General features: G+C 34.6%; 1 protein-coding gene across 6 annotated transcripts in view; it reads left to right on the forward strand.

Moving 5' to 3' along the window:
• The window catches only part of LOC128136094 (single-stranded DNA-binding protein 2-like), a 229,357-nt gene extending 220,027 nt beyond the window's left edge, over window positions 1-9,330 (forward strand). For all 6 annotated transcript variants that reach the window (XM_052775199.1, XM_052775200.1, XM_052775201.1 and 3 more), the window contains 3 exons: window positions 1,286-1,314; window positions 6,243-6,341; window positions 8,776-9,330. In XM_052775199.1, coding sequence (XP_052631159.1) covers window positions 1,286-1,314; window positions 6,243-6,341; window positions 8,776-8,805 — 158 coding nt within the window. In that variant the 3' untranslated portion in view covers window positions 8,806-9,330. The remainder of the gene's footprint in view (window positions 1-1,285; window positions 1,315-6,242; window positions 6,342-8,775) is intronic.
• The last annotated feature ends 2,410 nt before the right edge of the window (window positions 9,331-11,740 follow it).

The following is an 11,740-nucleotide window of genomic DNA, read 5'->3' on the forward strand; positions in this document are numbered from 1 at the left end:
TAACAACAACTATTTTCTGAGGTTAATTTAATTTCTAAAATGGAACCTGAGTTATTTTAGGAATGTAAGACAGTTCCATGCTGTAGTAGGCAGTTATGTCTCATAATCACAGGCATAAATTGGTCAAGCTCCATCTTGAACTTCTCTAGCTTCTCTGACTACAACCCTTCTACTGGCTATCTGTTCTGATGGTTAGAAAGAAATTTTTTTCTGATTTCCAACAAAATTTTTCCATTCGTCCATGACAAAATGACTCTTCCTCTTCCTAATGTTTATGTATCTGGTGTATTTATAGTGAGAAATCATATTCCTTCTCAGCCTTAATTTGCCTGGTTAAGTATACCAAGCTATTTCAGTCTCCTCCCATAACTCCATTTTCTTGATTGTTTTTCTCTGACACTATTCCAGTTTGAATTTGTCTTTCCTGAAAATAGGTGACTAGAATTGTTTACTGTCTGTTGCTGCTAAAAATGCTTTTCGTGATACATCCATCCTTAAATTATATTTCATTTATACTTGGCTTCAACCAAGTGAGAGCTACAGCATATGAGAAAAATTCTTTTTGTTAGTCTTGCACTCATTATACTTAATATTTTTGGTTTCTATTACTCCAGTCCTCAGGATCACCTACTTTCTTCTGAAAGATATTATCATCATCAGTATTTGTAATGCATCCAAAATTGATGTCATTTTAGCAAATTTCAGTAGTAGGCTTCTGCTTCTGGGGGCAAAGACATTGATGAAACACCCCCCAGCTGACCCTAGAGATATTTCATTAGCAGTCTTCTATGGAGTTTTGGGTAGCTGAAGTTCAGTAAAAATGGTGATCATTTTTGTCACCAACATTAACTTTTACTAGTTATACATGATTTTGCTTTTTTTTTTCCCCCCTCAAGCTGAAGCAACATCTTTCTCAGGTGTATGTACCCAAAATGAATTGCAGTACCTGGCTAAGAGGACAGGGAGGTTGGACATATCCTTTTCTGAGTTGTGTCAGGCTGTCTCATCCTAACGGATGCCATTCAAGGAACTGATACAGATCAGAAATGTGTCCTTTATTCTTTTCTCCTTTTTTTTTTTTGCATTAGGTGTGTACACAGAGAAAGGACTAACATTATTCACTACTGACTGTAAACTTATTCAGAGACACAGTGGGAAGGAAGGGAGATCAAGCACAGTTATGTTTTAACATACTGCTGTTACACTATATATTTTAGTATGAAAAAAAGCTCTTAGATTAATTTCAGCTCAAAACTAATTGAATAATTATCTATTTTAATTTAAGGCTCAGGAGACATGGACAGTATTTCCAAAGTGAGTATCTAGTAAAATATTTTGAATTTTTAGAATAATATTTCACTCTAAACATATTTTCATTGTCTCTATTAAACTTTTTATTATGTATCTACATTTTCTGCTTGTGAACTCTTTGGAGGCTGTGCAGACAGAATTAGCATTAATTGAAAGTTTAAAAACAATATCTATAATCAATAGGGAGTATAAGTAGACTTATTTCTTACTGCATAACAATGTGTATTAATGAATGTGATTAACATATATCCAGTTCATAATCTGATTGATCATGTTATAATCTTCCATACTGTTAAGACAAATGAATATAGTTCTAATAATCAATTCTAATTGAATGCAAATTTGGAAAAATGTCATTAGGGTGTTACGTTTATGCACTGCATGATTCCTTTTGTCACCTCTGTAAGGCAACATTAATATCTTAATCACTAGTCTAAGTCCCTAAAAGCTAGATTAAAAAGTAGTTGTAAAAAAAGCACTGTTTTGATACAACTGTTAAACAAACATTAAATAGTAAACACAACCATAAAATAGTATGTGCAAAATGAATGTGAGTTTAACCCATAGGGGTTTTGCAGCTTCAAAAATAATATTGTGCTTGAATGTGTCATTTCTTCCATAAAAATAAAAATCTGCTACATCTGTAATCATTACTAATTTAGGGACTTATTCAAATAAGGAATTAATGAGCTTATTCAGTGTTGATGAAGTGGTAGAAATTTGTCCTTGTAAAATACTGTGGTTTGTACTCAGCATCTTCAGATGTAACTGACTAAAATTAATAAAAATATCACTAAAATTGTCTTCCTGTATTTTTGTGGTTTTGATCTATAAATATGGAATTGATGAAGGGATTGTTTCAGTTAAAATTTTATAACTCATTCATTTGAAATTTCTGTAACAAAATTCTTATTGATCTTCAAAAAAAAAAGGAATGAGAGTTTGAGTGAATTAATTGCCTACATCTTTTGGTTGACACAGGACTAAGTGCTACAGCGCTGTAGCTAGATCGATCTCAGTACAGACTTTGCCACTTTGAATCTGGCTAAGGCTTGTCTGCACATGTTCTGGTCATACTAAGGATGTCACTGTAGATGCTCTCTCAGGCTAGTGCTGAGATATGATGAGATGTAAACACATGTCAAAAGGGAAGAAAATATTGGCCTAAATTCCTGTGAGTTAAAATAGAAGTTTCTAGTATGAATTCATTTAAAATACACTTTCAAATGTTCAAAAAACAGGAAGCATTCTTCAGTTAGTGATACAGTCCTTTTAAAATTACATAGGTGATTATAGCCTCAGAATAACCTTCCATGGCCTTTCATGGAGAGTAGGACCACAGCAGTATGAGGGGCTATGAGGGAAAAATATCTATAGCAGTGCTACATTTTTGTAAGTTTTGAAGATCTGTATCATGTTCAGGCCCTGTGAAGAACACAAAAGTGGATTGAAATGACCATGTTGCCTTAGCTGTGCTGTGCTCAGGTGTACAGTGGTAGATTCAATATACACCTCCAATGAGATAATAAGCATACAGCACATTTTTAATCAGTGTCTATAATTTTTCTTCCGATTTTTTTTTTTTTTCAAAATGCAGCATTTTTGAAGTAGAAAACATTTGTATTAGCTTGCCACTAAAATTATTTTTTAAAACCTGTATTCAACCCACTGGTATTAAGTATCAGCATATGTGCTAATATGATTATTAGAAAACTTTGATCCAAAAACTTACCTAGAAGTCTTGTAATTTGTTAACCTTAATAAATACATCATGGAAATTATATTTGATGCAAGTCTTTTTCAAATAGCTAAAAGAAAAATGAAGTTTACTTGGGAATTAAGTGTTCTATTGTTATACCGTTATATATAATAGCTTTTAAATATCTTTTTCTGAGTAGCACTGTGCCCAATATGCAGCCTTAATTAATGCTAGTAAAACTGTGTGGGCAGTCTTGTATATAGCATTAGCAATTTCAGGTAGATGATAGCATATAATACCTTTGGAACTTGATTGGAAAAGTTTTGCATGCAAGGAATAGGAGATTTCTGGGGTTTGATGCATGCAAAATTAATATGTGGCTGCCTTCCAATTTTGCACATAGTTTGCCAGGATTCTTCTTGTTAAGGCAACAGTCTCCCTTTATACATCACCAGCTAGTTGTTCAACTGGCTTTTTCACAAGTAGATTTCCAGATTACTAATTAATGTAACAGAAATTGTTCACCGAAATTAACACAGTTTGGGGTACACATTGCTAGATGCTTAAGGCCAGGCACAGGATTTCAATGGAGTAAAATGCATATTAGAGGAACAGATTATCTGTTACCACTGAGATGAAGAAAATTAATCCAATCTTGGTAGACTCATTACAGCTGACAGAATTCATAGCTACATTTTCCAGAGAATTTAATTGGCTGAATGACAAAACGTGACTTTTTTTTAATCTATAAATATGAATTGATGAATCGACATGAAATAGACTGAGACAGGGGAAAGTAAATGAACTGAAATGATGCATATTAAATAAACATTAATAACCAGTGTTTCTTGCAGTGCCCGTGGAATTTCTGCAGTCGTCAAAGAAATATTTGCTTTGGAAAAACTCAGCTAGTGCTACAATGCTAGACTCCATACTGGCAATAAAAGCAGCCCAGAAAGTTTCTATAAAAGCATTTATGTCAGGAATTTGAATCTTTGGGCCTGATGCACTGTAGCAATTGCAGAATTTCAAAGCTTAGTACTACACAGAGAAAGATAAAGTAGGAGTAAATCCCCAAGGAATGAACAAAAGTCTGGAAGCATCGTATAAAATAAATGTGACAAGGCCTTAGTGGGTTTTAAACTATATATTCATAGATTTTAAGGGCAGAAGGGACTGATGTGATTGTCTAGTATGACCTCCTGCATAACACATGCAACAGGACTTCCCTGAATTAATTCCTGCTTCAGGTACAATAGCTGTGGTTGAACTAAAGCAATAGTTTTCAACTTTTTTCAAGCTGTAGATTCCTAAATATTTGGTATAATAACTTTACTAAATAGCAAACTTAATTGTCTGATGTTAATTAGCTAGTTAATTTTTAGTTGCCTTTTATGGACCCTTCACCTGCTGTCCAGTGATTCCTGGAGATCTGAGGATCACAGTTTGAAAACCAGTGAACTAGATATTGTGAAGAAAACAACAGGGCTAAGGCAGGGGTCTTGACCCTACTCTATAAGATGCATTTCAGATGCCAATGAAAAAGTTATGTCTTCATGGCAGTTATGTAATTAATTTTACATTTCATCTATAACTGAAAATAAATACACCAGGCTGAACCCACAAATATATTTGCCTATTCAGGTGGAAATGGTAATCTTCCTTCAGGGGAATATGGTTAAAACTTAACAACAGCCTTTCAGTAAGGAGACTTTCTCTTAATTTAATATTTCCTATTTTTCACTCAAAGTTTGCCCCATTGCAGCCTTAGTTATACTAAATGAAGACTGCAGGCAGGTATTTTCAAAGTATGATATATTTTGATTTTTTTAAGAAGCTTCATAAATCTGTAAGCTAACAGAAATGCTGTGTTAGGACTGTAATTGAGAATTAACAGAAGAAAAACAGGACAAATTAATTTATGATTCTTACAGATGTTATCATTTGGTCACTTTGATCAAATGCACTACTTTGAGTTGCATTTTGTTAGCCTACCCATTGACTATACTAGGTTTGTGTTAAGCCTGCTCAAACTTTAAGTCTGATGCATTTGTATATGTACAGATATGTCCATATGTATATGCTGTATTTGTAAATCTTGTGGGTTTTTTTTCTAGATTAAAAAAATTCAAGGGAAGAACTGTGATAGACATAGTAAATATTTTATGATGAAGTTCATAATTTCACTCCCCCTTTTCCCTCACTGTTCCTTTTCTATCACAAAGCCCATATTAATAGGAGTCTAACTGTGATGGAAAGAGAATCATCCATGCCCCAAGCATGGTAGGGTACCATAAATCAACTTTGTAAACACAGCTAACTACTTTTAGTTTTACAATAATCATGTATTGATTATTGATGCTGAATAATTTCTGTGACAATTATCTGGTTTTATTCTTTCTGTGACTAAATGAATCTTGAAAGCATTTTCTGAACATTATAGAGGTGGTTGTGCAGGAGCACTTCCATAAGAAAAAAATTTACCTTCAGGAATCTTTGTATTGTTATTATTTATTAGCATTTCACTTGCACCTAGACATTCAAAAAGTAGGTGAAGACCCTACTGCATTATGCTCTGTGCAAGTAAATAGCAAAAGTACAGCTCCTCCTGAAAATGTTTGAAAGGCCAATCCTGTGGCTGGCTGTTATTCATGAGTCTTTTATCTAATACTCTTGTTAACTCATTTATCTATAAACTCTGTATATAACTGCTCTTGGTGAAGTGGTTTAGCAACTCAAAATTAGAACTAGAAGTTATTTCAACAGACTACACACTATGAACAAATACTTCAAATACAGGCCTTGATTTGCGAAGGTCTGTGTAGACCAGATCTGTCCACGTCTTCCTTTAAGTATGTATTCTGAACTCGCATATATCAAGGCACATGCTCATATACCACTGATTTGACCATACTGATTTAATGTAGTTTTAGAGCTAATACTTATTCCTACCATTTATACTTTTTCCCAACTTTAGTAAGAGAACATGCTGGCTATAGCCTGAAAACAAGAATTACAGGTAGTTGTTACTTCAGAGGAGAAAATACTTGCAGGTTAAAACTTTGCAGGTTAAAATTAGTAATTGAAACATACAGAACTCTACAGAGACTTATCTTTCAAGTTCAGAAATTCCAGTGCATTGTATAGATACTCTTTTAACATGCTAGGTGAAGCTGGGAAAGGAACTGAAATCTTCAACATTTCATCAGTATTTTGAAATCTTGTTTAACAGAACTCTCCCAGTAATATGAGCATGAGTAATCAGCCTGGCACTCCCAGGGATGATGGTGAGATGGGTGGAAACTTCCTAAACCCTTTTCAGAGTGAGAGCGTAAGTATTTAAGTATTTTTTTACTTGGCAAAACTTTATTCCTGATCTTTTATTTTAAAAAAGAAAAATAACAGCCAGAACAAAGTTTTGTATTGTACCTGTAATACAGTGCTGTGCCTTATGTAGTTTTTTACTAGCTTCTAAAATTATAGTACTGATTCACTAAAAAATTGTGCCAAATACTGTTAGAAGTTGAGCTGAAACTGAAAAATGTGGAAGGTGTAGATTTACTGCAGAAGCTCTTTTTCTAGATCAAGAGGTCAATTGTCAATGAAAGTTAAATCTGTCAAGCAGTAATAATTACACCATACATATTCAGTAATGCACAATGGGCATTTGTCAGGCAATATCTGAACAGCCTAGATACACATAGTAGGCAGATCTTTACATTTGAGTGTTTCAATTTTTGGTTTTTCAAACTTTGACTCCTGAACCATGTATTTTGCAGGGCAGTAATGTCTTTTAGAACAGGATTCACACTGAAGTATATAATTAGAGCACCAAGAGATCACATTGAAAAGATGTAGCATGCTTTTAGAGCGGAGAAAGCCAAGATGCCCTCTAGTGTTCATTCTGGGAAAAATGATATTTTTTAAAATTGAGAATGTTTGAGGCAGCAAAACATGGTATAAAATACATTACAAAGCAAGACTAGTATTTTAATACTCATGTGCCTGAAGTTGGGTTTCTAAATCCATGTTTAGGTTCCTATATAGAAGTGGCCTGATTTTTCAGAAGTGCTGAGTGACTTCATCACTTCTATTCTTACTGGAAATCACTGCTGTTCAGAAGTGAGTGCAACTCCGTTAACTATGCCAGTGGTGTTATTTAGCTCAGAAATTATAAAGACTAAACAGTTTCTTTTAGATCACACAACAGTCAAAGTTCATGGCAAATTTCATGAAAATCAGATGGGGGGGCTGTTGCTTCTTAAACTAGTGAAAAGGAAGAGGGAGTATTTTCTGCATGTTAGCTGTTTGTGTCTTCATAAAGAGGGCATGCGTTCAGATTGTTTGGAGTATTGGAGAAAATTGATTTGTACAAAGTGAAAAGACTGATGTTTCAAAATCTGCAAAAAAACCAGTAACCACAAAAATCTCCATTAAATGTGATCCTTGGTCATGACAGTCCATGTTAGTTCTCAACTCAGCATGCTTTACTTGTGCTGAGGACAAACAATCTGATTCAGCAGGCAAACCAGCTCACCAAACCAAACTCATTAAAAGAAGGACATCAGTTGTACTCAAAAGAAAATTAGTTTTCTCAGACACTTACTACTTACTGGATTCTAGATACTCCTAGTTTTCCTACCTGAATGAATCTGGGACCCAACTAGTAAGATAAACTTTTCTGGGCCCACTGAGAGGCCTCAGCACATGACAGGAGTAAGCCCTAAAGCAGACAAACCATCAGAGACATGATATGGGACAAAATGGATTTTACCCAAGTGGTCCATTCTATGCAGTTTATATGACAGAGAAGGCTCATCCAAAATGCTTTTTCTGAATATGTTTTGACACTTAGAAATGGCCACCTCAAAAATCTAGCTTTGGTAGGGTTTTTTTTTATTACATATCTGTTTTTGCCAAGGCAAATGAATATCTTTCTGTTCCTTGTGTCAGTTTTCATAACACTAATATTTCTTGAATTTGAACATTTTCCTCTGCTTAGAAGATTTTAAGCCAATTAAGTATTTCTGCAGTCTATAAGTTTCAATTGAAATACAAATTCAAATAAGCATATAAATGTGCATTTGTATTAGGCATTGTGGTGTCCCATTGATTATTTGTAATGAAGTATTGCTAACGAGGGCAACTATAGCTTGTATAAGGGCTGCAGTTCAATTTGTGTTACAATAATAATGTAATATGGTGATTGAATTTTCAGTTCACATGAAGAATAACCACTGATACTTGATTCAGCTTGCCTCATAAAATCTATAATACAGACTTTAAAAATAAGCCCAAAACCTAGTTTAATTCCAGTCAGATGTATCTTTACCTTTTCCCATCAAGTAGTAAAAAGCCCTTCAAAATAGTTATGTGGTTCAAGTGACCAAAAATGTAGCTGGTCTGTTTGAGACTAGGTATTTTGCCCAGCTAAATCCCTCCAGTAGCCAACATTGACCAGTAAAAGGCATGAAAAGCATCAGTGAAATACTGATTCATCACACTACCCAGATAGCAGTGCTCAATATTGAAAGTGTCAAGTGAATTGATTTCATCAGCAATATCTATATTTTTACATAATGATAGAAGTATAACAGAAGTTATGATACCACAAAATGAACTACAGCCTTCACATGTGCTATAGTACAAATTTAGAAGAAAATTCAAATAGCATGTTGACATTTAAACTCATTGCTCTTGTCCAAAAGTGGTTTTAGTTACCTGGGAAAGAACTATTGTTAAAATGTGGATTCCTCTTTTTTCAGTACTCCCCTAGCATGACAATGAGTGTGTGACCTGTTACCAAGTCTCCTCATGAAGACCACAGTGAGTTGGCTCTCTTCAAAGAGCTACTACAGAAGAAAATTATTTGTCCCAGTGTACAGTTTAACAAAAGGATCTCAGACACAATCAGAACCACCATTTTTTTCCTACCATCTCCCCAGTTTTGTCAAGAAATTGGGTCCCAAACATGATTGAGACAACAGTAGTGGCGTAACAGAGTTGCCCAAGATGGAACTGCAAACAATTATGTGTCTATGGAAATATATGGGTTAATGTATATGTACGTGTGTGTGTGATATAGAAATACACACATACATATATAAACCTGCAAGACATTGTAAAATACTGTCACATGACATCTTAAGTAGAAATGAGTAGGGACTTTTATTCCATCTTTTTTTTCATGCTTACATTTTAATTATTAGTTTGCTTTCCTTCTTCCCTCCTGAACTGTTTTATGTTGCATATATCTCTGCTTTATAAGTAAGTTATTTTTTAAGGTGAACTCAAATAATAAATTCTTCTGATTTTGTAAATGTCTGCCATTATTGATAGAAATAAAATTGCTTATAAGAGCTCTCATTAATTTGTGTTTGATACCAGTTACCCTGTGAACCACAAACTGTATTGTCTCAAGAAATAGAAGCATAATTTTTGGAGAAATTTAATAATTTTCACCTAGTTTGGTGATTTTCTTTTTATACTTTGCCTTTAGAAAAAGAAGCACTGAAGGTTATTTTTCTTCTTTAATTGAAGCCTAATATCTGCAATATCTATTTTAAATGGAAGCCTGAATTTGATACAAGCTTCTCAGCTTATACAGAGTACTATAAGTTTATTGTAAGTGAGCTCAAATTGCTATAGAATTGAGCAATAATGTATCAGGGCTTCTTCTGCCCTTGGAAATGAGTTTTCTATTTAGCATGATCTTCCATAGGGTTGGTAGTGGAAATACAGTAGAGTCCTTATTACTGAAATATTTTCTAACAATTTACCATTATGTTTCCCCTTTTCAAAGATTCTCAACTGAATCATAACAATCCATAAGCCTGATTATAAACAGCATCTCCCAAGCCTATTTAGAAAATCAGATCACCCTGGTACATCACTCTTTTACTAGTTTTATCAGGCTGAAACACCCTACCCCCACAACTTTCCAGTAAGCAGTCATTTTTGTGAACCAAAATGATTGGGTGATCTTTTTATGACTACTAGCCTTGTGAGGGGTCCTATCTTTTGCTGTAAACATAAGAGGAACAAAGGTCTGAGCCATTTCATAAAGAGGTTGGTGTATTGGACGTGAAAGCCTGGGACAGAATGGAGAAAAGGTATATGGCCTTAAAGGAAAAGATTCTAGAAGCAGTCCCCTGTCTCCTCAAGCAAAGTTCTAAAACCAAGATTATAGTAAATTTAGTTCCTAATGACTTCCAGCTCCCCCACGGAAATGAAAGCTCACAATTGTGTAGTGGTCAAAAGGTTGATGGTCAGCAATGCAGACACAAAGCGGCTGAACTAAAATTCATGCCAAAGACAAAGCAAAGATCTTACCTTGGATTTTGCATACAGAAGAGCCACTTACATAGAGGAAACAGTTCTGAGATATGATATGTCTATGCAGTCTTGTAAGGAGACTTTTTTTCATGAAATTGTGATGAAGAGGTATATGTAATGGGCTCATTGTGAAGGTAGATGCACATAACCGGATGTGTAAGGTGAACTACAATCTCCTAACTAATTTTTATTTTTATATATAATGTATATATGAAAATAAAAAGATGTAATACTTTTTATTCTCATTAGGACTATTCGAAGATTAAACTCTTGGAGACAGGGTCTTACTTAAAATTATGTTAAAATGTCAAAGATTTTGGTGGCATTACTTTTTGTTAATGATAACTAATTTGATCAGTTGTAATCATAAACTAGATAGTCATTATATGATTTTGTTGATTTTATTCCCAGTGATTGTGAAGGCTGAATTCATTTGTTTGTCCTTGGAAAACAGTTTGTTGCTGTCTCAAAAGATGCCAGAAGCCCCTACTATTGATTTGATTTATAAAAAGATAAAATGAGATTTCAGTACCTGAGATCCTGAACTTGACTGTTGTCACTAATACCTCTGGTTTTAGTGGCTTATGTCTCCTGTGCACCCCAGCTTCTACCATAAGTAGTGCAAAGTTCAGGCATGCTTGCAGCCTACATTTGGCATCTATATTATCCTTGTTGGTAGCCCTCTAAGAAGGACTTTAGGGCCCTATTCTGCCCAGTTTCAGTCATATGATGTCACTGCAACTGGACTAAGATAGATGGATATGTCTGGACTACACAGCAAGTGCCAAAGCCCATTCACACACCAGGTAAGTGTGCCCTCAAGTGAGCTCTTTTTAACTGTTGAGTACATCTGGGGTCTGATGTGTATCCCTAGGGGAACACCCTGTACTATCCTAAGCCAAGACAGGGCTCCTGCAGGCAAGCAGCGTGTCCAGTGACCATGCAACAACTGGCCTTGATGGCATCACTTAGGGCTCTCTTACAAAACAGAGTGCATGCCACCACTGGAACTTCTCACACTGGCAAAATTAAGCAGAATCAGGATCTAGTACTAATCAGAAACTGAACTTTTTTTCTTTTAGAATTTGCTGCTATCTGCAATAGTTTAGCTTATAGGCACCTGTTAAGGAAAAAAAATCTGATCATTAAATTAAATCTGGGCAAATAAGAGCACAGAATATAATATGCCCTTTAAAATGGAACTGCTAACACATACTGAATAGTATTATCAAAATATGTTTTCCTAATTTAACTACAAGAGCATAACATCCTTTCAGTCACATAATTTTTCTTCCGTAATTCTTTTGAACTCCCTTCTATATAATTTTTCTAACTGCCAGCATATCTTTGTTTCCCCTTTCCAAAATATTTATATTAAATTTAACATCGTTGCAT

The sequence above is a fragment of the Harpia harpyja genome, chromosome W, assembly GCF_026419915.1.
Source record: "Harpia harpyja isolate bHarHar1 chromosome W, bHarHar1 primary haplotype, whole genome shotgun sequence".
NCBI classification, from domain to species: domain Eukaryota; kingdom Metazoa; phylum Chordata; class Aves; order Accipitriformes; family Accipitridae; genus Harpia; species Harpia harpyja.